We start from the raw sequence: 26,321 nt of genomic DNA, 5'->3' as shown, positions 1-26,321 counted from the left end.
GGACCTCGGTATGGGAATGGAGGAATGAAGGGACCAAAGCCTGGTAGAAATACTTACACTGTCAAGAGAAAATGATATCTCGACATTTTTGGATAACATCTTCCTCCTCTGAACCCTTTTGACAATTGTTGACATTTCAGGCTATGGTGCTGCAGCTGGTTTGCCCAATGGGCAAGGTGCAAACCCCAATGGTAAACCTATAAATGATACTGTCACTTCTTTTTCAACTTTTTTTTTTATTCAAAATTTTTTTTATTTTGATAGCATCTCAAGCTGAATATAAAATGATTTGCTTTCATGAATGTGTTGCAGGATATGGAGCCACCAGAGGAGGTGCTATGAGACCCCAACCAGGTAACACTAGTATTCTACATGGGGGTCACAAAACAAGGACAGAGTTGGATATGATGAGAATTTGTGTAATTAAGATGTTTTTTAAAGATTTGTTTAACCATAGGTTTTGAACATGGAGCGGTTCACAAAGGATATGGAGCTAGGCCCAATGGTAAGTGATTTTAGTGTTGAGGTGCTATAAATATCCCTAATTAAGAAGAATGATCTTCTGCTTCAGTGGGATGGTATTTTATGTCATATTGTGTTTGACCCAAGGTCACGGAAGCTGCAGGCGGAGCTGGTGTAACCAAAGGCTATGCAGCCAAACCCAATGGTGACCACCTCTAAAAATATACAGTGATGTGTGGTTAACTATATATGGAAGACTTCAAATGCCGACATTACAAGTCAAACAAAGAAATAAAGTGATGCCACGTTGTACTGTATTTCCTTTTTTACATATGTATTTACTTTGTAATAATTACAATTTTAAAAGTGTATGTTAAATGGATAGTTATGTCACTTTTCATAAATATAGTGTTCCACCCCCAAGCTGTGATTGGGTCCTCTGCACCTCTTCATGGACACATTTAGTAATAGCAGGTCTATGCTGCTCTCTGTTGGGCAGCACTGAAACATAATACAGAGATAATTGTTCTTTTAATCTGTTTTTTCATTTAATTGACACAGCAAATAAAAAGGAAACGCTTACAAGGCCATGTATTGTATTTAACCTATCATTCTTTGTTTTGATTTAGGCATGTTAAGATCTTCCATTACTACCAGCCTTGCTTACCTCTTGTTTATATTCTTTAAAGGTCATGGAGTTAGAAATGGTGCTGCACTCAGTGTATATGGAAGCAAACCCAACGGTAAGCCATCTAATGTCAAATTAAATGTGTTAATTAATAATCTCTGGATACAATATGTCAAAGTCTGTGATGGTCAGTTTATCTCTGCCTTGAAACTGTAACATACACTGTGAAATATTATTCATATATACATATAAACCATTATTTGCAGGATACGGAAGCTCAAAACCACAGACGAGCAAAGGAGTTGGAGCAGTGCCGTCCAATGAAGGTGTTTAAAACACTCTGAATTCTGTATAATATATATAACACATGCAACTTTTGTGATATCCAAACAGAAGCACCCTCAGCTGTGTCATTACACTTGTGACAAACGATGCATATACACTTGGGCATCCTTTTGTCTCCGTTTTTCTCTGGCATATATAAGCAAATAATGTGTTTACAATGTCTGCAGTGCTTATTGGATTAGATTTTATTTATAAAAATGTTTTGTTTTACAGGCTATGGTCGTCCAGCTGGTGTACCTAACGGACAGTTGGCTGAAGCAGCTAATACTGGTAAATTATCCTGTACATGCATGTGTTTTGTCAGCTTTATCTCTCTTTTTGCTGTATAGTTGACCTAATGTTTTAAGCTTTACTCTACAATGTTTCCATCTTTTCCATTTAAATGTATTTATTTTTTGCCCGCATATCTGTTTTGTTCTCAGGCTACGACATAATGCCAAATAGGAAGGGTACAAAGAGTGCAGGTGCGTCCAATGAAAAGGGCCTAAAAGGTGGAGTTCTCTCTCCTGAGCAGCTGAGTGAAACACCAGAGAAGGTTGTTGCTCCTCCACAAGCAGTAGCTCAAGGTCCAGCACAAGTTTCCCCCGAGCCGACGAGTGGTATCCTTGTTATGGTGACGCAAGATAAATATCAAAAGCTGCCTTCGCCTGTGCCACAAGGCAAAAGCTACAAACAGACACCACTAATCCTTCAGACTACACCAGAACCAGAACCAGCAATTCCTCAAGGCAAAGGCCCAAAACCTGCATCTGAACCAACACCTGAACCAGCACCAATGGGCCCAAAGGGCAAGGGTCCAAAGGCAGCCCCATCTGGACCTGCACCAGTGGTTCCCCAGACTAATCCAGCAGCAGAGCTGGAAGCCGTCCCCCCTCAAGGTAAATACCCCAAACCTGAATCTGTCCCACACTTTACTATATAAATAAAGTCTGTTTGTAGCTTGGCTTTTCATCACTAAACATGAGTGTGCCCCGAAAGAAGCACAGTAAGATTAGCTGCTCTGATAGAGCCCCCTACTGTATTTATTTTATATTAAATAAAGAATCTTTATTTTTAATAAAGAGAAATTTAATAAAGAGAAATTATGAAAGACCGTTTGCCCCTCCTGATTTTCAGAGAACGGAGGAGGAGCTTCAATCTCCAAGGAACAGGGAACAAAACCAGGTAAACATTCCTCTTTTCTTTGAATCAACACAACATCTGAGTCCTGCCCCACAGACATCCATGGCCCCCTCAGGATGAAGTGGAACAACTTTGGTGATCCCCACAATTTTAAATGATCCAATACCTCTTAGCACCGTGTGCGCTAACTAAGCTAAACTGGTGAATGTGGTGAACATTATACCTAAACAGCAGCATGTTAGCATTGTAGACTGTCTTGTTTCATCAGTCTGCCTAGGAAGAACACAATAATGCAATATTCCACTATACATTCATCAGTAAAATGTTAACACATTGATCCTCAGAAATGTGTCTGTGAATTAATGTTGTAATTTTGTTATCATCGTGCGTATAGATATACCATGCTCTATAAAGAAATACTCCATAGAGAAATCTAAAGAATACTTAGAGGTGTATCAAGGAGAAAAGTACATATGTGCAATTTAATGCAACAATAAATTGGAGAGAGTAGCAGATTATTATAGTCAATGAAAATAATGAAGACCAAAACTATTACATGGATATTCTCAAATACTCCATGGTAAACTATGACTATGTGAATAAGGTCCATTAACATTTCAACTAATATAATAGTGATTATTTTATTAGCATTTGGGGTTTTGATGATGTGCTTAAGTGACTAATGCTGTTCACTAAATCAGAGGTAATTTGTGTTGGGACAATCTTCGAAAGTAAAAACATCATATATACTATATAGTAACAGTGCAGATATGCAAGCAGTTTTACTTTCTCCAAATCTCAAATTACAGTAAAACCACAATGATACAAAGTTTGCTTATTTGAGGTTGATTGCTCAGTTGTAGGTACTAATATTTGTTTACTTTGAAATCTTGAATATTGCTGCTAATACATGTTTTTGCTGGTGTTCTAGACTGTGGACCATCAGGAGTACCAAATGGACAATGGATGAAAATACCGCGATCTGGTAAACTGGGAGTTTTATAATATCCAATGTTCAAAAAGCATTTGCATTCTAAAAAGTATATTTCTACTTTTACTACATGTACAATGTAGTAAGAGTGGTCCATTGAAATATCGCAGGGAGGCAGATGATTAAAACTAATTGTTTTTGTCATGTCAAGGTCATAATGCAGGTGCTGGAGCATCCACCTGGCACGAACACAAAAGGTACAGGAGTGTTTTTTGTTAGATAAAATAATACGTATTGTTTATATTATTCATTATTGATGATTCTTTCATTTGTTTTTAGGATATGGAGCAGGAGCCGGTGTTCCAAACGGATATGTTGCTCAACCCAACCGTGAATACATGTTATTCTTCATTGTCGATATTCATGTGTATGAAATGTTCACAATTACGCATTTTGAGGATGATAATTGAGTGATACTGTGTGATTGTTTAGGACATGCTGCCGGAGAAGGGGGGTATTCAAATGGGGGTGGAGCTAAAGCAAACAAACCAGGTAAGGAGTCTGCTAATACAGCGGCTATGAGGGCAACATCTAAGGTTTTAATCCACAAAGTAAGATACGTAATACTCAATCTATCAACCTCTATATCACTGTACTTGTTTTTTCTTCCATGGTATTAAGGAGAAGTAAAGACCTTATATTTCTGAATTAAGTTTTGTTTATCCAAAGGTTATGGAGCAGGAAGCTACACTGTTCCCGGACGCGGCAATGGAAACGGTAACATTTACTGCCAATACAAACATACAGTGAATCTGGGTATTTTACTGGTTTCCTCTTTCACTTAAGGAAGTGCAGATGTGATTTTCAAAGTACCTTTGCATGTATGTGTGCAGCAGGCCTAAGCAACCTAGTGAGTGTTTTTTTAAAGCAATATAACCCTTGAATACAGGGCATAGGAATAATTATAATTTGAGGTGTGGAATGTGTTTTGATAATTGTTCTGTATGCTCTCAGGTTACGGACAAGGGGCGTACCTTGGAGCTGGATATCGAAATTCATATGGAGGTACAATTTGAAAGCATGAGCTTTAATAGTTGTCTTTTAATTCAACTTGTAAGCTGATAAGTGAGGCCAACATAGCTTCATGAATTATAAGGCTGAGTTTGGACCCCCAAAAAACTGTCTTTGAATTGTTCTCGTATGACATCAGTAAAGTTTTACTTGCATTCTCTAATTCTTCTCAGGAAATGCAGGTCTGGGTGAAGCAGGCAAGTCCAAATCAGGTACAATTTGAGGTTTACACTAACTTTGTGAAAGCACTGAATACATGAACAGATATAAAACACTATGAATTGGTAAATGGTATATTCCGGTAGTTGCTGCTATGATATTGCGGGCCATTTCGCTCAGCAAATTAGTCTGAAATTCAGAGTACTAAAGTAGTTTATGATGTCTTTTTTGCAGGGAATGGAAATGGCTATAGTGCTGGTGTACAACCCGACTACGCAAGTAAGTGCTATTACATTTTGTTCATTTAATTGTGTGGGAAATACAATAAAAGTAAGCATTTCTCTGTTTTCCAGGTCTTGGCCATGGTGCTTACAAAAACTCAGGTATGATATGTGTGGCAAGTGAGGATGCAGTTAAAGATAAATATAATATAAAGGTGATGTAAACCGGATCAAGAAGGCATGGATTGTGAAACAGTGAACATAATCCAATATTCTCCAATTTACTGCTGATTCTGCAGGTGGTGCCAGACAGATGCCTTACAATGGAGCTCCAGTGGGTCCTGCTGGACTAGATGGTAAAATATGCCACCATATGCACAATATGATTCAACAGTGAGCTGAATAATCAACAGTGTAATCCACAATGAAAACTGATTGTGTTTTATTTGATTTTCTATCTAATTTGTTGTCAAACTCAGTATTTCAGGACCAGTTTGTAGATATATTCATATGTGTGTATGCACTTCAGGAATGAGCCAGTTTGAGCCTCAGTCCGCTGGCCTTGGTCCAAATGGAAAATTGGGCAGCATGTATGGTGGTATGTATAACTTTATTTCTTTTCAAATCTTGACAGAAAGCCCACGCCGGCACTGCATACAATTAACTGAATAAACTTTAAAAATATTTTTTTTTAAAAATGCAACATGCCAGAACCAAAACCTTCTCCAATGTTACAGGAATGGGTGGCTTGCCCTTTGGTGGTCAGACCCTGGGAATGGGTGCAGAGAAATCAAACATCAAGTACGGTGAGTGCTTGTTGGTCGTATTCTTGGACTACACTATAATGTAGCCTGGATAGGGTGTCTTATTTACGGCTTCACAACTCTTATATGAACCGTAAACTTCTCAATATTCATGTTTGAACCAACATTATTCTCTGCTCAATCACTGCTTACTTTGATTTAGGCATTGGTGGGTTGCAATTTGGTGGACAGCCCCTCAGTACAGAGGCTAATGGAGGAGGGAAATATGGTATGTCTATGATATAATTACATGCTTTCTTTTCAGTCGGTTGCATGAAGGCCTTGATGGAAACTGGCAATTCATTCCTTAGTGATCTGTCTGTGTTTTATACACCAAAGTCACAGGAGCCCATTAAGAATCAATACAAGCATGCATGGTGAGTCTAATGAGTCCATGGGTGTCCCAACTGTCTCAATTCTATCCAGGTTATGGTGGGAGCCCCTATGGGCCTGCTGGGGATGGTACATCATCTAGAATATATGGTGAGTCATTTGTCAGGCAGTATGTTGTATATCTCAAAATAAGCTAACTTTTTAGTGTGTTAGTCTCAAAGTGGGAGGCAAACCAGTTAATGAGTTACAAAGGTCTTGTGTCTAGCTTGAGATATTCATGATATTATTTCAAAATACTTTGCAGGTGGTGTTGGTGCCGGCATGGGAGGGGATCCTGCACCCGCACTAATATGGTCAGCGTGATGGGACAAAATGTTTTTTTTTGCATTGGCTAGTTTTATCTTTAGTCCAGAAACACACACACACTGGAAAAGATCTAATTAAAATGAGGGTCCATTTTGAGGTCGTTTTTTTTTTTTTTACTGTTTATCCTCCTTTCTGATCAGGATATGGTGGGTTCCCAATGCTGGCAGCTTCTTGGTCTCGGCAGTAATGGAAATACAGCCGGCAAATATGGTGAATAATTAACTTCATCGCTTGTTGTTGCTTTGCTTGCTACTCACACCTCACCCCTTAATCGTTTATTATTCTTTATTATTTCTCCATCTTGTCTACAGGTTATGGAAGAATGCCTTATGAAACTCAACCAGCTGGACTAAGCCCTGAAGCCATATCTACTGGCAACTATGGTAAAGCCTTGTTGACATGTTGGGGAACACTCTTCTTAGATTATTTGTAAATTGCCTTGCAACCAACAAGCAAATACTCCGGGAAATTATAGCCCTCAACCCAGAAATAGTTTGGCACATAACCTCTTATAACAGCAATTCGTTGTGTTTCCAGTCTGTTAACTGACTGCTGGCATTAGTTTCCTATCAAGCGCACAGGCATCAGAGTAGTATCAATTCATCTCATCTTACCAAGAAAGCAAATAAGGGTATTTCCCAAAATGATTAGTCCATGAAAATGTGAATTATGAGAAAATAAAATGTAGTCAGAGCCACGAAACCAGGTTGGCTAGTTTTTCAGATGGATATACTCAAGCTATTTAATTTATTTATTCATGCGTTTTCTTCCAGGTATGGCTGGGTCACCATATCAGCCTGAACCTCTTGGACTTGGACAGCACGGGAAATTAACAGGCAAATACGGTGAGATTGAGCAAACATGACGGCTGCCTTCTAATTGTCCCTTGTTTGTATTTTTATTTGGTTTAACTTGTCATCTCTATGTGGTTGCCAACTGCTAAGGTGGTGGTGAAGTTCCCTATGCACCACAAACTCTTGGTTTTAGGAGTGAAGCAAACCCTTTTGAGGAATATGGTACAGTACATCCATTTATTAGCCCTTTTCATGCCAACATTTTATAACATTTCACTAAATAATGAGTTCATGTCAATCTCTCAACAGATAACCAGGGGCCATATCCGTCGCAGCCCCTTGAATCTGCTTCTGAAAGCAGATCTGGTGGACAATATGGTATTTTGTGATTATTACCACTAATTTCCAACCAGTTGGGTTAGAAATGTAACCATAAATTGTTTTCCCTGAAACAGATGCAGCTGGTTCACCTTATGATCCCCTGCCACTTGAGCCGATCTCAGCCCAAATTTACTCCCAACCTCTTTAGTGAAACGGAGATGCACAGACATCAGAAATTGCGGTTGAAGCTGATGGGATGTCCATTGATAGATACGGTAGGTATATAGTGTGTTTTCCTACACGGTGGTCTCTTGTGGCTCAACTGCATTGTAATGTTTAACTGTTTGTCACTTTCAGAAAATGTAGGCTATATAAATGGACAAGTGCAGCCAGAAGGTAAAACTAGAAAATATATTAAAGGAGTAGTGTGTAGGATTTAGTGGAATCTAGTTCTCACTTTCCAAGCGTGTGGGTGAACTACGGTGGCCTTCAGATAACGTAAACACATGAAAGATTGTCTCCAGAGCCGAAGAGTGTTTGGGGCTGCAGTAGAAACACGGCGGTGCAACATGGTGGACTCCGTGGAAGAGGACCTGCTCCTTATGTAGATATGAACAGCTCATTCTTACGAACAAAAATACAACAAATCTTAGTTTCAGATGATTATATACTAATAATGAAACAGTTATCAATATGATATTCCATTTCAGCAAATGGATCCCCCTAAATCCTACACACTAATGAATTGCATTACATGATGCATAGACAATAAAGACGCAATTTAAATCGTTGGTTATAATATTTAAATTTGTATTGTGTCTGTCCCCACCATAGTTGTTTGCTTTCCCTGCAGCTCCCACTCCCAGCCCCACCCTGGCGTACCCGTCTGTCCCCTCCTATCTGCCTATGGAGTCTTTCACACCTGATGTGGTGCCTGAAGCAGGTGATGAGGACCTGCCTGAACCGAGGGCACTGCCGGCCTCGCTCTTGACTTCGCACCCGCTACAGAGACACAGGGCGTGGCTCAGGCGTCTGAGCAACCGGATGACCTGCTTCATCAACAGCAGCTGCACGTCAGATTCACATTCAGCAGCATCTCAAACTGCATTTTCACCCACAAGGCAAGTTGATACCGTACTTGCTGTGTTGTATCCACCAGGCAAGCTGGTTTCCCTTTTCCAGTCTTCAAGCTAATTAAGCTTCATACTTAACGGACAGATATGAAAGTGGTATCAACCTTCTCATTAACCTTTCAGCAAGAACGGGAATACGTGTATTTTTCTCCAAAACGTTAAACTATTCCTTTAAGTGCCAGATATTAAATCTGGACAGATTTATTTGAAGTAAAACTTTATAATGATGGCCGAAAGAGCAAAACCTCCTATCTGAAAAATGCACTTTTTTTGTGAATACAAAACAAAGCGTGTTGTTTTCTTGCAGAATGCTATTTGTTAAGGATACCCAATATATAATACAAAATAAAATAAAAAGAAACACACAAAATACAGATAGGAGGGTTTCCCCCACTTTTCCTGGATCATTTTTGCAGATAGAAGCTTACTACCATCGATAAGTAATATTCCAAGATATGAAAGTATTTTTAAAACTTTCACATAATAGTTTAATTTTTTCTTTTCTTTTTCCTCAGGAGAAAAGAACGGCAAATATGACTTGAATGGCTTCTTTGGGAATAGTGGCTATCAAGGTAAGAGCAGAATCCAACTAAAAGATTATCATTCTCAGTTTGCAGCCTGCTGTACATCCATCCCTGCTCTCTTTCTCCATACAGGTTAACCTTGCAGACAACGTCAAGCATAATATCTTTTCTGCCGTTGTATATTATCTTTGAATGTTTCCTATCTGTATAATATTTTTATTTGATTCTGTCTGTTGAGTAGTTCTGTATGTTTGTGTTTGTTAGAGATAAAACAGCATTTAAACATTTTGAGTTGTTGGGTTTTCTGATATTTGTATGCATCCCTGCCTTACCTGCACCTACTGCTCACTGTACATGCAGAGGATTGGTTGGTGGGACGTGGAGTTTGTCTGATGTTTATTGTCAGTGTTTTGATTGAATCAGTCAGTTTTGCCTGATAAAAATGAATACTGTAAAACATAATTCAGTTTTAATTTATTTTTGCATGGGAGTTTGTTTTTGTATTCCACTTGTGGCAAACATCTGTTTATTATTGTACAGAATGTGATTGAATAAAACCATCAGTGAATACCAACAGTGGAAAATCCCTTGTTTTTACATGTTTCTGTTCATTTAAAATGCTCCATCGGAAAACCTATTAATATGTTTAAATGTACATGCTAAGGAATTATCAGTGATTGTCATTAAGAAAACAACCACCTCTTCAAGTGTTGTAATCTCCAGATCATTCTGAATGCAACACAGTTGTATATGCACATGGGGAATAGGAACATGTAGTCTATATAAGGGAAATACAGAATATACCTATGTTGAGGGATGTTAGTCAGTTATGAGCCATGACAAGGAGCAGCTGCGGTAGTGCACATGGCTTTTTGTGAGGATTACCCCGGCTTAGGGATCAGAGCCCTTTGCTGATTGGCCCTACTGAAAGCATGCCACTTGGCCAGCTCAACAGGTCGCTTGCTTGGAATTACACCTATCCAATGATGGATTGTCAAGGAGCAGAATTCCGGCTACCTGTGGGCATGACTGTGCCTCAGAGTCCTGAGTGTGGACTCGTTTAGGGATATAAATGGTGAGGACCTACACTGTCCACTAAATGTGAGGGCACTGGCTGCAGGAAGTTGTGATGGTGCTTTACAAAGGGCCGCGGCTGTTGGAATTTAGCAAAAGACCCCTCAACACCTTCAGTTCAACAAATATGTCCTGACGGGTTACCGGCCAGTGTCCACGGCTCCAGAATGCCTCGGGAGCCTCTTCTACATGCACAATGAGCTGGGCAACATTTACACCCATGGTAAGACCAGAAAAATAACTGTCAATCTGGAATAAATATAAACATTTAAATTATTGTATTGTATCTACATCTAAAGTATCCAATTGAAATATATCTTTACAGTTAAATAGCACATTTTTCTAATGATTTAACTCATACCAGTGATGCAAAACAGGTGACAGATGTCCACTACTCTCACTTATGGCCAGTTACAAGTGTACTTGACAGGGTGTGTAATGAGGATATGGGGCATTAGCAGTAATCTGCCCTGGGAATCCTTGTCTTGGAAATATCGCACAGTTAACAAGGTCTTTAGGTGCGTGTTTGGCTGACACATTCCAGCTGTAAGTACACGTATCATAACGGGCAAAGCATCCTGGAGATGCACACATTTGGATAAAATGCAAGCAGTTACAAAATTAGAGGATTTTTAATATTTACTTTTGATGTAAGAATTTTAAAGACAAATTAAATTGTGCAAAGACGCGTACACATTTTGTTTCTTTCTACTGAAACCAGGTTAACCTTGAATGGATCTTCCTCACGCTCCATTATCTCCTTGGCTATCCCATAAGTCATTAAGACTAACACTCTTACTAAGGGGAAGTGAAGGGCATTAGTTTTAGACTCTTGCTCATGTTGCCTCATGCATGTTGCCAACATGTCTTTCACATGGTTCCTGGTAAAGAATAAAACTGAGTATTTAATTCATCATATTGCGCTGCATTATGTAATATTTATTAACATAAATACATAAAAACACATGCCATTAACCTACTACATGATGTCCACCTCACAACCTTTTAAACCTGGAGACACTGAAGAATGACAATCTCTTACAATACTTAATGGTGAGGATTTAGAATTAGAGGACTTTCTAAAGAACTCACCTCTGTGTATGTTTCCACATTTTTTATTTCTCTTTCTCATTTAATTTGATGTACTTCTTTCTCCCTTCAACTCCTAATCTTCTGGTCACGTCAGGAGTCCCTTTTTTCCTTTTCTTGGTGCTGCCTGCCTTTTAGTATCCCATGGATGGAGGTGGACAGCGTCTGGATCTGTGTGGTCCACTACTTGGCCTGCCTCTGCCCACCGTGGGCCTCGGTTGTCTACCATGTGTTCATGAACCATGTGGGAGGAGAGCATGTGTATGACACCCTGCTGTCCCTTGACATGTTCGGGGTCTGCCTAGTTAACACCCTGGGTAGGTCCTTGATGCTAATTGGCTCTGCTGTGCTTTGGGATGTTTTGCAATGAATGCAACGTCATTGAATCAAAGCTATTTTCAAGTTGGACAAATGACATCTGACAGTCGTCGTCAGTGTATCAGTTGTCTGATAAAGAATGTGTGATGCAGTTGAAAAGAAAAATATATGTTAAGATATATTACTTTATTCATCCCCAGGGGGACATTTCTTGAAGCAGCAGCAAACATGTTTACATATATACAATACAATAAAATAAAATAGCAGTGCATATTACATTTAAGAATTTAAATAATAAGGGAAATGAAAATGTAAAAATAAGAAAAGTGTATACAGTGAATCTAAAGTATTAAGTGGAAAGCGGTGCAAGGTTTATTGATGTTCAATTTTGAGGAGGGTCTGGCCAGAGGGGATTTATTGTACAGACTAATTGCAGATGGCAGGAATGTTCTCCTGTATCTGTCCTTGTGACAGCGGATCAATATAAATTATTATAATTATAATATATATTGATCAAGTGTCCCAGGGAGTTATGTGATTAATTGGCTGAGAGCATTGACTTCCTGAAGTCATGTTGCCACCGTTGACAAGCAAGACTTCACAAAATCACTACTTTCAGCCAAGAAATAATTCTCTTTTTTGTAATATGGACTCAGCCAGGTTTGCTTTTCCCCGTTTCTAGTCTTTATGCTGAGCCTATGTTATGCCGCTGCTTGCTGTACCCTTACATTTAGCACACAGGCGGCATTTTACAATGGCAAAAACGTACGGACTTGGTTTGAATATTTTTATGTTAAGACTAAAATCTGATATCCAGTCCAAGACTACACAGTGGTTAATAATAACCTTTGACAACAACCAAGACAATACCATCTGACTTTTATTTTATTGCAGTTTATTCACTTGTATATCTTCCCTCTTGCCACCAGGTGCACTTCCCATCATACACATCACTCTTCTTTGCTACCCAGCCATGCGACAGACTGCCTTGTTGGCCTACATCCTCCTGTCAGCGTACGGCATCTACTTGGCCACCACGGCCCGAACTAACATCCTGCGCCTGCAAGCTTTCCTCTGGCAGGCCGGGTTCCGCTTCAGCCTCTTCCTGTTCCGGGTGTTCGGCAGTGGCGCGGGCAGCCCCAACTCCCTGCGCCTCTTTGTCATCATGGACTCTCTGGCTGGTGCTGGGTGGGCTGGTCAACATCATCCAGATCCCTGAGCGCTTCATCCCCCGGCCTGTTTGACAACTGGGGCAACAGCCACCAGATAATGCATGTCATGGTTATTTGCTCAATTATCTACCTGCATTGGGGCACACTGGAGGACTTGGCCTGGATTAAGACCTACCAGTGTCCTGCTGAGTGAGGCAAAGTGTATAAAGTGCACACATGTATATACACTCAAGGCTACGCGGATAGAAATGAGGCCGGAGGCGTAAAGTACAAAGAGAGGCCAGTTGATTTAAAAGGCCACTTTAGTCTTAGCTGCTGAAATTCTTCACATGGGAAGTTTGCAATTTGACATTTGCCAGAGCAGAATAAGAGGAATTACAGTGTTGAAACTGTGGAATTCAAAGAACAATATACCAAATTAAAAATCCTGAGCATACTTGATTTTTAGTTTGTTGAAATGCAGTAGTTTTGGGTTGCATTACCCATAACAAAAATAGTTTTTTAAATTGAAAATGACATAACTGTATTAATAAATATATATTTTTTACATCTTGCTTCACATGCCTTTCATTATGAATGTGATAGTTCCTGTGACAAAGTAAAATACGCATGTGGATTCTGTCCGTTTAATTGCAAGAGATATATTGTATATACAAAATGAAAAGAAAAAAATCATAATTTTCTATCGTTAACTGTCAACACTTGAACTGCTTTCATTTGGACTTGGTAACACATGTTGGATCCTTTTCATTGGCATTCTTATCTGCTTTTAAACACACCGTCACCTTCAAACCAAAAGCATCAAAGCACTAAAAACGTCATTAGATTATTAAAATGTACAGCCTCTTTCAGAAAGCAGGTGTGTGGATCAGACATTTTAGAGGTGTGGATGTTGCACACAATTTATTGTTTTACAACACACTGAGTCAATGCATGCTTGTGTTATCTGCAGCACTGGACGACCTTCCTCTTTGCTCCATTTCTGTGGATCAGTCTTCGTCTGAGCTGCTGTCGTCCTCGGTCTCTGATAGGTCGGCAATGGGAAAACGCAAGATGGCAGCCACTCCACTCAGCTGAGTCAGTTCTGAGGAGACAGTCGAGGATAAATCAAAAAGGGGAACGTACACAGCCAGAACTTGAGGCACATTTTATTTTTAAGAACAAAAGTGCAATTGTAATTGAGCAACTGGAGGTCATCAATAAAGAGATAGTCAGGGCGTAAATCAGTGTATCTTATGAAGAAGGGACACTGGAGTTTTTCACCACAAGTAGCTATAGAGTAATGTTTTAAGAGCAGCTTACCGTTTTGTTTAACTCATAAAAAAGGATGTACCGTTCAAGCAGTGATTGCAATACTAATTATTCCGCTGAAAAACAGCTGGTGGCAGCAGTGTGCCAACGAAGTCAGTAAAGAAGAAGCACGTTAGCAAACGAGGACGTAAACAATGAAGGTTTTTTTTATTTTTTATATTTCAACATTTTGTATTTTAACATTTATTAGGCGTCAAGGATACCCACAATACCTTTTGGTGAGGAACGCTAAATGTAAACATTTAATTTTTTTTTGTTTACATGAGACGAGAGTACCTTCAATCAATAAGTAGATTGTGCTTGAGTATTTGTTTCACAAAATCATTGTCAAATAAATACTTCAGATATGTTTATGAAAAAGAACTTTAATGTCGAAAAAGAAATCAGTGTTTTTATAACTTACGTTCCCCAGACACGTGAAGGCTTGAGAATATTCTGCATGAAAAAGTGAGAAGATAAATTAGCTGGATGCTTCATAAAGGATACTCAGACAGTTCTTAGTGAATGTTAACATAATCAGTCTTTTAAAGGATGATTTGTACCGGGCATTGCCGCCATTGTCTCTCACGCTGTCCACTAACCGAACGTAACGACTCCTCATGGGGATTTCCTGATGTCTGGACGTAAGGATGGAGACACAAAACATGCATTGTTTTTTCATCATTGATATGTTTAAAGCCAAAAAGGTTGCAGGAAAAAGGTGAAGAATTATGTGAATTCCCGGATAAAAATGTTCAAAATGTTGGTTGGTAGCAGATCAAAACATATTTCAGTAGATACAAGGTTAACCCGAAAAGTCTGTCTGTAAAAACATACATACACTGTGTTTTTAAATAGATAACTTAAAGAATGTCTCGGCATGTACCTGAACAGCTTATCGCTTATCAACAAGGTGTCAATGGCGAGGGCTTCGGCAGCTTTCTCCACATGAGCCAGTCTGTGAGGATGCAAAAACACAACGTTTGTGGATTACCAGTGTAAATGTTGAGGACTCCGTGTGTCACTTCCTGTTGAGGTGTCTAGTCCATTATCACTCACCCATAGAAGGCTCGGTCAGGCTCATGCTGGAGCATCTTGTAAAAATCATCGAGGATTTTCACCTCCCCAGCTGCCTGAAAGTTAAACATCAGTGAATCACTTTTGTCAACTTGTGAGCATTTGTTTACAAGAAGGTAAAACAAGCAGGACGTATAATCACCTTGGTATCAGAAAGTCTACTTGTCACAGTGGGGTCAGAAAGGATTTCTGCAAAACAACAAGCTTCAGGTTGTCACCTTGTGATGATATTTCATTGTTTAATTCTCTTTTATTGCCCACCAGCTCATACCTTTGAGTGAGTACTTGTGACCTGATGACGAGTGGACCAGCATGAATTTGGGTCGATTCTCCAGCAGGATTTTGTTGTCCTGACGCACCGCCTCTCTATAGAGGTAGGTGATGAACTGGTCCTTCACAAACCCTGGACTGGCGACAAGGATGCACTTCACAACTAGTAGAAGGCAAAGGAAGAGAAATCAAAATGGTCAGAATGTTGAATTCAACAGAAACGAGAGAACACTATGTGGTGACCACAATAAAAAGGAGAAGCGCGTGACACAGAACAGGAACATACTTTATGTGTATGCATGTGTACGTGTATATAGCAGCACTACCATCAAAATTAATGTGGCGAAGAATTGCCTGCATCACAGCCTCATAGAACCTCTCCAGCGCCTGCAAACAGAGAGACACACAGCTCCAAATCAGCCCACATGACTAATACACCAGGTCCCAGTACTGAGGAACTGTGTTTTTAAAATGGGGTCATCTTACCCACATGATAACTAAACAAAACACGTTATTATGCATCCAACACACACACACACACACACACACACACACACACACACACACCACACACACACACACACACACACACACACACACACCACACACACACACACACACACACACACACACACACACACACACACACACACACACACACACACACACACACACACACACACACACACACACACACACACACACACACACACACACACACACACACACACACACGCCTCAAAGGGAACATGCACCACTTATGTGGATGCATAATCAGTGTTGATATTCAATTGAAGCAATTCATTCCTTAGTGCATGTTATACTGAACGAGAAAGCATTTATTTTCTGTTATTGAGGTCCACTATTTACTCACTGTAAATATGTACTGTAAATTCTGTATTTATATTTCAATCTTAAAAACAACATCCTTTGTTTGAGCTCATACAAAGCTGACCTACCTTCTCGTGCTGAGTGCAGCTTCCCCTTCTCTTGCGGGGAATGGTGACCTCCACCTTTGCACGGAGCAGAGTCATGGCGGGGGTCACAAGCACCACGTTGGCCAGACCCTCCTGCATTACCACGGCCGCCACATCTGCCTTCTGGGTTGCATCACATGCCTGCTCTAAAAGGGGAGAGAAGGCAACCATATATGTGAGGTTTGTGGGTACTTTGGTGACTTAATCAAGAAATAGTTTAATGTGTTATTGGTAATTACAGTCGATTTATTACTAAGAATTTTAAAAAAAAACCTTCCTTCTTTAATGTAAGTTGTTGTGATGAAGCAATGACTCAATGGACCTCCTCCCAATACATGAACCCCATGTGTCAGTTGTCCTCCAGTTTCACACTATTCTGTTCATGACACTCTCTCGTTGATGGCAATGTAAATATAAACCAGCTAGTATGCCACTCTGTCAGTCAGGCAATGCAGTTCTTATTAGTTTTGATCTGCCTCATAAATCGGTATTAGAGCACGTCATATCATTGTAAGACATTAGCTGACAAAAAAAGAGGTCAAACAAAAGCGAGAACATCTAATCTGGAATTCTTCAAGCAAAGGGATTCACACAACTACTTGGGCTCCTTGTGTTGTTTTAACCATATCGGCTCAGGTCACAATTACTTGTTGCTTCTTGACCGAAGTAGGCAAAGGTCTATATTTTGTCAGAGTGAAAACATGGAAATCAATTTGGCAGAATGCTTAAGTTGTCCAAGATCACAGTGGTTAATAACAGTGTTAACGCCAAGAACTAGTGGCCAGAGCAGTCCATGTAGAGAAAATACCTCAGATGTCATCAAAAAAAGCAAGCTTTTCCAAATATGTAATACTTTTTGAAACTCTAGAATCTTTTCTTTCAGTGGTTTGATTAATTTGGTCCGTTGAGAACATGTTTACACACTGGGAGCTCATCAAATAACGGCACCAAGAATGAAGGAAATGTCTTAATCCTCTTGAAGAGAACTATTGCCAGTCGGTTAGGAGTGGGAACAAATCTGAATTAGATACAAGGAATTACTCTCACATGTATGTGGATAAGGAATTGGTTGCTGCGATTCTGACAGATGTGTGTGCAGTTGCTCAAGACCATGAAATTCAGTCTGGTAAAGAAGATAGTTGTGAGTCCAGGTGATTACTGTTTACAAGCCCTGGTTGGCATGCAAGTGGGAAGTGTGGGATGTTCTGCTGCAATTAAATCTGACCGAACAAGACAGTCAAATGTAAACAGTGGCACCTGCTTACCGATTCTATCGAGTACAATACTGTCCCAGCTCTTTTTAGCCAGAGTGAACTTCCTGTTAAGCTCAAGCTCGATAGTGTGGTAAGCCCCCATCTGATGAATGAAGAGAACACAATCACAACAACTACTTATATCAAACAGGAGTCAATATTAAGACAAATGACAAGTCGTATGGCTGGGCAATAACCCAAAAACTGCAGAAGAAGAAGAAACAGAGTCTTCTGATTATGGCAAATACAATTAGTATGTTAACTATTTTCAGACAGTTAAGCGGGAAAAATTATAAATTACACTGCTGTTATTCTTTGACATATAATTCTGCTTATGTTAGTCAATATATAGTATTGACTGTTCATTGCCTTGCTGCCGTAATTGTATAACTCCAGTCCACCTGCCCCACTCCAAAACATCTATACATGTGTCATGACAACAACTTAGAAATCTCAGACCTTGACATACTGGTTCTCCTCTAGGTTTGTGCCCTTTACTCTCAACTGGCAGGCTTGAGAGTCAAAGTCGATAGTCTCCACACTTAAGGTCAGAGTAGTGCGAACTCTGGAGCTGCCCACACTTCCAGTAGGTGACTCTGTCTGCACCTTCCTGTCAGAACAGGAGAAACGGATCTTAGGTATTGGAAATATAACATCCCCATATTTGCATTTATGCCGTGCAAAGGCAAAAAATTGAGATACAGCCAATTCAAGAGTGCTTGAGTGTTAGTTCACCAATATGGCTATTGGCTACATTGTGAAAGATTGACATTATAAACTTACCTTCACGCCATCCTGACAGATATTGAACAAATTGCAAATGATAAACACTATTGTGATTCCTATCATGCTCCAGATATGCATCTGAAGCCGACTTGCAGTATTTATATTGCTGAGAAGATACAGGACAGAGCTGGAAATAGGTTTGTCTTGCAAAAGCAGAATTTTTGCAAAAGCAGAAGTCATGTGTCAATAAAGGTTTGTGTTGCAACTCTCCATTTCAGAACTGTCAAGTTACTACAAAGTCCACCTGCGTGGCCAGCTGCATTGATCGTTTTGATCAAATCTGAGAAGTGGCCATAATTGAGGTGGAAGGAAGCTAAACCACGAGTAGCTTTGACTTGATACTATATACATGGATACAGTAACTAGTAGGATAATCTTTATCCTTACCAGCTAACGGAGTAATGAAGCACTGACATGAAAAATGAAGCAAACAGATGTTGCATTGCCAATTCTGCTGTGCTACAAGATAACAAAGCCAACATCCTTCTCCTTGAGACTGGGAAACTGTCAGATATGTGGGTGTACATTGCATTACCTCGCTGTATGCCATACAAGTTAGTGGTTACCTGATAGTGGAGGCTCTCAGGCTGTCCCCCACCTGCAGCAGGTTGTAGGTGTGCCACATATCCTCCGCCTCCTCTGGCATCAGAGTCACCTGGCTGTAGACGTGCAAGCAATCAATAAGCCAGGTTCTGACTTGGTGGGCATTGATTATCACAGTTAAACTTGCTACAGTAATGATAGAGTGCATATCAATTATAACAATATAGTCTACGGTCAGTCAATCAATGTGTATATGGTTACATGTACGGTGTGTGTTTTATTACATATAAAAGGGACTATTTTGTACCAACCCAAAACTCGCAAACTCGTAAACCACATATTGACACTTACCACGATGAAGTTGACACATTCAACGTTACAATCAGCTGTAAAATACCATGTTGGTTAGCTTGCTAACATTAGCCAGCCACTCACCCGGCATTATCTTTTTCAATGTCTTTGTGGAGCAACTTCATGGTCGGGTGGTTGTGTAATATACACAAGAGTACTAGCGTAAAGGAGATAGTTTCACGTGTATCCGATGTAGAGTCATGTTTGTCTTACAGTCAATATGAAAACTAGGAAAGCCATCTCTCAACTTCCCAATGATTCACTCGGTGCGTGTTGCCAGGCGCTAGGACATTGCGTCATGCCAACATACGTCGTCAATTCTTCCTATCTTGGTCACTTCCGTGGGTGTCGCTTTACTGCGCAACAAATACGGACCGATACAAACACTAATAATTGAGTAAATGTGATCAAACGCGGTTTATTTCACACTGTTGACGAAATAGTCCGATTACGGCCAACAAAAACGTGTCATATACCCGAGAAGAATTGTTCTTTTCGCATTGTGGTTGGAGATAAGCAAATGCTGACCGACGTTGAAAATAGCCAATCCATGAGAATGATGGCTCCCCAAGCCCCCGCCTCTAAGCAAAACTGGCCAATGAGAGCACGGAAATGGTCAAACCTTTTTCCGTTCCACCTCGCTTTGAGCTAACGCTCATCTAGCCTTTTTTTGTCGATGGCATGGTGCTAGCAGCTACGGCAGAAATATAGGTGTCACGGGAAATTACCAATACTGACCATTAATTCGGACATCTGATGGAAAATAGTTGACTCAGGCGGATTACTGAAGTACATGACAGCCAACACATCTTTTACAATTCAGCACCAAGCCTCACATTTTGAGGTTGACAATTCTGCCCCAAGGTTAGCGAGCTAGGGGGCTAACGGTAGCCGATTAACGCTAAACTAGTTGCGCGATCGGTAACTCGGTTAACAGAGACTTAGTCGTGTGTTCGTAGGAGTGATTAGAAACCAACCAGACTAGAGGAATAGCATGGCCGAAGCCGATAAGTTGAACATCGACTCCATTATACAACGTCTGCTGGAAGGTAAGGCTGTGCCGCTCGATATTTATTCTCCGAGGTAGCCATTTTAGCTAACGGGAGCTAGACAACGACAGCCACCTGTGTTAGCCAGAGTTCATCTCTTTTTGCAAACGAAACACAGGCTGTTGACCGACAGCTACGTTTGGTCAGTCGCATCCCTCCCGCAGTAAGTGAACCGTGTGTTGATCCCACAAATACCGAGTAACGTCAACCCGTCTATAAGTCTGATGTATGGCCTGGGAAGTGTGATCACATTGGACGTTATCGGAGTCGGGTTAGTGGAAGTGGAATTGAGCTTTTCAAATAAATTATGTATTTGGAGCAATGTAAAGCATTTGACTAATTCTCAATGTACCTTTTTTTGTAGCCATTTAAGCATAACGATCACCATAAATACAATGCGAACTGCAAATTGTAACGTCTTTTAAATGCATCACTGTATATCATCAGGTGGCATGTTTGAGTTGGTAATTACATCGTGGTCCTGAATATTTTCTTTTGCTTTATTTACATACAAACGAGTTTAATTTCTCAAGCAAGATCAAATATTTATTTGAGAAAGATCTCCATATAGCTATATGTAATGGCACTGTTTGTGGTATCAGGAAGTCATGAGTTCACTATTTATGGGTTAGCTCCAGGATGTGTCTCTAAAAGCTGCTACTTGTAGAATATTCGTACATTTTTACTGTTTCAAAACGGAGTATCTGAAATATCAATTGTTGACTTTTGGTTGTAAATTGGTACTACAATGATCGTTGTAAAAATGTGGAATCTACTGTATCACCCTCTTTAAATCAAACATTGTATGATGGAGGAGAGAGTCCATGATTGAATACTAATGAGTGTGCGCCAACACAATAAGTCTTCTGCTCATCACATGTGAAATCTATTTTGAGGTGTGTTTTTTCCCGTTTTGGTCATCAATCCCACATTTTGCCATTCTATCAAAATAGTGTTTAATAACACATGAGTATGAATCATGAACTCTAATATGTTTATAGTCTTGTTTCACTTGTGCAATTTCTCACTCTTGTTGCATTTTTCTTCACAGTGAAAGGCTCCAGACCTGGCAAAAATGTTCAGCTGACAGAAAATGAAATCCGTGGTCTCTGCCTCAAATCCCGGGAGATCTTCCTCAGCCAGCCAATTCTTCTCGAACTTGAGGCGCCCCTCAAGATTTGTGGTGAGGCTTAGTTGTGTTCTTTCGAGTTCACAACGGTCAAAAAGCATTTACAAACACTTTTAGATTGTAGCTTAAAGTGTTAAACTATTATGAGAAAGCTTACATTCACGTTATATAGTGCATGGCTGTGACCTTGTCACATCATTACAGAACTATAGGGATGAGCTGGTAACAGTGGCTTGCCAGTGCAGTGCTGTTTAGCACCTCAAGTCTCTCTGGATTTGCCCTCCCGCGTCATACTGCTGATGTCACTTAATGAAGAATGTTAGTTTAAAGAAACAGTCTACAGATTTCAGGAACTGGCAGTTTGCAGTGTGCTGAGAATCACCAGCATCCTCCCCCTAAATGCACGCTTGCTCAGTCAATCAGTTGTCTCACCATCACAAGAAAAAAGTCAAACAACACAACAGAGTGCTAATTTAAAGTAATGCATGGCCAATCATGGGATGATGTGCTGTTGTTAATGGTCAGAGTGCCGAGTGTTGTACCATTTGTTGTGCATATGTACACCACATGATAATTACACCTTTGACCAACCATTGCGGTTTCCATTCTAATACTCCTTGTCTCGCCAGGTGATGTTCATGGGCAGTACTATGATCTGCTGAGGCTGTTTGAATATGGGGGCTTTCCACCAGAGAGCAACTATCTCTTCCTGGGGGATTATGTAGACCGAGGCAAGCAGTCCCTTGAGACCATCTGCCTGCTGTTGGCATACAAGATCAAATACCCAGAAAACTTCTTCCTGCTGAGAGGAAACCATGAGTGCGCCTCCATTAACAGAATATATGGCTTCTACGATGAGTGTAAGTCATTTTGGATGCATACAGATACAAACGTACATTAATGTTACCACTTTATTCTACGAATACCAGAAGTTTGCTAAATATGTAAGCCCAAGCCTGAAGGCTTTTGTGTAGTCATGGCAATGCGGCCATTGGTGTAGATTGAGAAGTTTTAAATGAAAAAACCTGGACAGAAAAACAAAGTATTCTTAAGAGTTGACAAAAAAAGCAAAACTGACTTAACTAAAGTAACTACAGCCACAACGCAAACACCGTCTTGGTCCACCAGGCTTCGGGCTGAGGCGTATATGAAAAGGCAGTATGAGCAGTAAATAATCACATGTCTTTCTCTGCTATTCAGCGTCATGTTTATGGACAGTATTGTGTTCCTAATGTGATGCAATGGGTTTGGTTAATTTTATTGGTCTCAAGATTAGATTGGTATTAAGTGATCTTGGTTTACTCCCACAGGTAAGAGGCGATACAACATAAAGCTGTGGAAGACCTTCACTGACTGCTTCAACTGTTTGCCCGTTGCAGCCATTGTTGATGAGAAGATTTTCTGTTGCCATGGAGGTATCCTCTTCAAACAGTTCATTTGGCTTCTACCCAAAGCGTGCACACACACAAACTCGCCTCTGCACTGTGGTTACTGTCAACAAAATGGTCAAAGGCCTTCTAGACTGTGTGGGATCTTAATATGTTGTATAAGTATATTTATATATCCATGTCCTGTTCAGCGGTCATGGCTGAAGAGCATTTTCTTCTTCTCACTTAGTGATTCTAACAAGTAGAACAACATTTTGTTGGACGGGTACAATTATGTACAGATTATGCTTATGACTGGCATTGCGAGACTAGTCGTGTACCAATGGCAATGCTGTCTGGTCGAGGGGGGGGGGGGGGGGCAGTCAAGGCTATCTCAGCTACCTCATATTTATCTATATTTTATAAACAGGTGCTGATAGTCATGACGGTAAACACCATCTCCCCCATCAAACATTACATAACACAAAACACAACAAAGGGATATTGTGCACACTGCACTTAGCCTCAATGTCTGTTTTTTTTAAAAAGATGTGTTGTTTTGGTTGGGACTTTAATATATAAAGATATTTGTATGAATATTTTCTGTCTGGTGAATTTGTACCTTTTTTTAAAATAGGCAGTAAAACCAAACCTAAACTTCAGAACATAAAGAAACATACTGTGTGTTTGTTTTATTTTTTTATTCTGCTTTCTAACATTTAATATTTCTACATTGAACTTCTTCAGGCCTGTCCCCAGACCTCCAGTCTATGGAGCAGGTGCGAAGGGTCATGCGCCCCACGGATGTGCCTGACCAGGGCCTCCTCTGCGATCTGCTGTGGGCGGACCCGGATAAGGATGTGCTCGGCTGGGGCGAGAACGACCGTGGTGTCTCCTTCACCTTTGGTGCCGATGTGGTCACAAAATTCCTCCACAAACACGACATGGACCTTATTTGTCGGGCCCATCAGGTCAGTGCACGGCCGTGACCTTGTTAAGGTGTATGAATGAAAGCCAATAGAGACCAATAGAACCAGTGACTACATTAAACTGTAAGCCACCCCTCCTCTGTACATCTGGTTACACCGCAAAGAGTTGGGTATGGAACTGTATCTTGTTATGGGATAGCATCTCAATCTGTGTTGTGAATATTTTCGACTCCTTTTCATATAGACTGCTTTTGTAGTTAACGCAAGACTTGCACTTTTATCAAAGCGTGTCCAGCTGTTAGTGAATATTTGAAGAAAAGAAAAGTAAAACTGCTCAAGTACTTTGACAGCCCCATGGCCATTTCAGCCCAGTTTTACTGATAACCAGGTATGTAATTTAACTGATAGCAATGTATTTATGATGTCTTTTTGAAGTCCTTTTGTTAACATTCTGTAAATTAATTACAGTGTAGTTCTGTTTTTATGGCTAATTTATTGTATACAGGTGAGAAGCAAATGTTTGAAATTACACTCCTTAAAACAACTTTTTAGCGTGTCGTTAATCTGTTTTCAGGTTGTTGAGGACGGGTATGAGTTCTTTGCAAAGAGGCAGCTGGTGACGCTGTTCTCAGCCCCAAACTACTGTGGTGAGTTTGACAACGCCGGAGCCATGATGAGTGTAGACGAGACCCTCATGTGCTCATTCCAGGTAAGGAAGAGACCACATAGACAATTCAGATTCTGATAAACACACACATCCTACGTATTAGAATTTAAACGTTTTTTGATGTTAATTTTGGCTCCGTTTTATCGTCTTTGCCCATTTACAGATTCTCAAACCTGCGGACAAGAAGCTGTTCTACGGTGGTGGAGGAGGAATGGGCTCTGGCCGCCCAGTCACTCCCCCAAGGAAAGCTAAGAAATGACAGCAGTAGTTTGCCCTCGACCTCCAACCTCCAACCCACCCCTCCTGCCCTCTCTACCTCTCTTCTCCTTTCTTTCACCAAACAGCCAGAAATGAAACCTATACCCAGGGCTTTTTTCCTTTTTTATCTGTACTTCTTAAAACATTTAATGTTCCGAATTGTCTGAGTGAGTGCGTGCGCAGATGACAAAATGTGTCTTGTCTGCCGGTGAGCATTAAAATCATGTGTGCACGTGTACAATTGGTGTGAGAGTATTAGAGATTTATACTTTCCCCTCTCTCTTACCACTCCTCCCGTGGAAAGGTTAAAACCACAGTGTCTGTCTGTACAGTAATTTTAACTGAAAAAGCAGGGTTTGGGAGACAGTGGGAGATTGCTGACATGATGAATTTAGCAGTGAACCCCTGCCAGCAGGTGGCGTGTGTGTACTTGTGGAGGGGGGAAGTATTTTGTTTTCCCTTTCCTCTGTACTGTAAAATCTCCATCACAGGTGTGTGTGTGTGTGTGTGTGTGTGTGTGTGTGTGTGTGTGTGCATGCATGCATGCGCTATCTTGCCTATCAGAGCATGGCGTCTCGGTATCCTTGAAACGGAACGAGTATGTCGCCTAAGAAGAGCAAGGACGTGCTTACCCAAACACACACACATACACACTCACACACTCTCTCACACACACACACACACACACACACACACACACACACACACACACACATATGACTCTTCAGATTCATATGAGCCAGAGCTGTAAAAACCCCATACAGTTTAGGTTTGTACAGATTTGATTACTTGAAAGAGATTTTTTGTGAATTCGTTTTGTAGTCTTTCATCAAGTTGACCAATAAAGCGAGAATCTGAGCTACAATGTCTACTAGTGATTTTTCATTTAATGCTGTATCTGCTATGTGATGTACACAGTGCATTTGTAAATAACTAGTTTGCGTCATGACCGTTCAGCACCAATAGCCTGGCTCCCAGTATTGCTGCTTGCAGTGTGTGGGGAGGGGGTGGCAATTGTTAAGCTTGTGGCTGTTCGGAGGGGACTGATTGCTTGGCGTGCTGCTTGCAGTGCTGGCAAGAATTGCTTGTTGACTCCAGAGAGGTCAGTTGTAATGTTGGTTTGTCCATCCAGCAGCAGAAGTGAGCTGCTGACGACATGCTCGACAACCCACAGATCTGAAGCCCCACCCCCACAGCTGCCTCTTTGCTTTATAGTTAAATCCCTTGCAAATACATGATTGAATATCTCGTTACACTTCCTCACAGTACTAGGAGTTGCCTGAGTTTTAATAGGTCAATAAACTGACCCGGTGTCTTCACGATGCCAGTTCAATGAGGGGCGCAGTAAACTGTCACTGTTTAAAGAAGCTGGATGAAATATTAATATTACGGTGGGTTTGAAAACGTATCAGATTATTTTCACTATCAATTATTCCATCTGTTATTTTCTTGATTAATCCTTTGTTCTGTAACATGTCAGAACATAGTGTAACATGTCTGTAATGATCT

General features: G+C 40.4%; 3 protein-coding genes across 4 annotated transcripts; 2 read left to right on the top strand and 1 right to left on the bottom strand.

The window, feature by feature from the left end:
- Positions 1 to 10,342: 10,342 nt before the first annotated feature.
- LOC117749038 (progestin and adipoQ receptor family member 4) lies at positions 10,343 to 13,093 on the top strand. The gene is given in 7 exon segments (XM_034559240.1): positions 10,343 to 10,381; positions 10,384 to 10,510; positions 11,474 to 11,502; positions 11,504 to 11,693; positions 12,624 to 12,874; positions 12,876 to 12,920; positions 12,922 to 13,093. Coding segments are annotated over 7 exon segments (819 nt in total). The 3' UTR covers positions 13,060 to 13,093.
- A 383-nt stretch (positions 13,094 to 13,476) lies between these two features.
- pelo (pelota mRNA surveillance and ribosome rescue factor) lies at positions 13,477 to 19,943 on the bottom strand. 2 transcript variants are annotated; one of them, XM_034559229.1, is made up of 13 exons: positions 19,498 to 19,943; positions 19,086 to 19,178; positions 18,193 to 18,343; positions 17,746 to 17,836; positions 16,463 to 16,626; positions 15,830 to 15,890; positions 15,505 to 15,666; positions 15,376 to 15,422; positions 15,216 to 15,289; positions 15,043 to 15,114; positions 14,720 to 14,794; positions 14,581 to 14,612; positions 13,477 to 13,950 (listed from the first exon to the last, which is right to left on the bottom strand). In XM_034559229.1, exons 1-13 carry the CDS (start codon positions 19,536 to 19,538, stop codon positions 13,856 to 13,858), a joined length of 1,158 nt encoding a protein of 385 aa, XP_034415120.1. In that variant the 5' UTR covers positions 19,539 to 19,943; the 3' UTR covers positions 13,477 to 13,855. The 2 variants fall into 2 exon arrangements, with proteins under 2 accessions (XP_034415120.1, XP_034415121.1); XM_034559230.1 differs by having other exon boundaries at positions 19,414 to 19,531.
- A 93-nt stretch (positions 19,944 to 20,036) lies between these two features.
- On the top strand, positions 20,037 to 25,674 carry LOC117749034 (serine/threonine-protein phosphatase alpha-2 isoform-like). Its single transcript, XM_034559234.1, has 7 exons — positions 20,037 to 20,462; positions 21,514 to 21,645; positions 22,221 to 22,451; positions 22,902 to 23,006; positions 23,706 to 23,929; positions 24,462 to 24,596; positions 24,718 to 25,674. The coding sequence occupies exons 1-7, from the start codon at positions 20,408 to 20,410 to the stop codon at positions 24,811 to 24,813; spliced, it is 978 nt and encodes a 325-aa protein (XP_034415125.1). The 5' UTR covers positions 20,037 to 20,407; the 3' UTR covers positions 24,814 to 25,674.
- The last annotated feature ends 647 nt before the right edge of the window (positions 25,675 to 26,321 follow it).

The sequence above is a fragment of the Cyclopterus lumpus genome, chromosome 19 (genome assembly GCF_009769545.1).
Source record: "Cyclopterus lumpus isolate fCycLum1 chromosome 19, fCycLum1.pri, whole genome shotgun sequence".
NCBI lineage: Eukaryota > Metazoa > Chordata > Actinopteri > Perciformes > Cyclopteridae > Cyclopterus > Cyclopterus lumpus.
Note: the sequence above shows the minus strand (reverse complement) of the source record. Positions and strands in the feature narration are given on the sequence as shown.

What these genes read in the sequence shown, in the direction of transcription:
- pelo (XM_034559229.1), bottom strand. Translation starts at nt 19,538, where the DNA reads ATGAAGTTGCTCCACAAAGACATTGAAAAAGATAATGCCGG. An exon ending in TATTGTACTCGATAGAATCG is followed by an intron (nt 16,627 to 17,745) that starts GTAAGCAGGTGC and finishes CTCCCCTTTTAG; the next exon opens with AGCAGGCATGTGATGCAACC. An exon ending in GCTGCACTCAGCACGAGAAG is followed by an intron (nt 15,891 to 16,462) that starts GTAGGTCAGCTT and finishes CTCTGTTTGCAG; the next exon opens with GCGCTGGAGAGGTTCTATGA.
- LOC117749034 (XM_034559234.1), top strand. Translation starts at nt 20,408, where the DNA reads ATGGCCGAAGCCGATAAGTTGAACATCGACTCCATTATACAACGTCTG. An exon ending in GGCGCCCCTCAAGATTTGTG is followed by an intron (nt 21,646 to 22,220) that starts GTGAGGCTTAGT and finishes TTGTCTCGCCAG; the next exon opens with GTGATGTTCATGGGCAGTAC. An exon ending in GATTTTCTGTTGCCATGGAG is followed by an intron (nt 23,007 to 23,705) that starts GTATCCTCTTCA and finishes GAACTTCTTCAG; the next exon opens with GCCTGTCCCCAGACCTCCAG.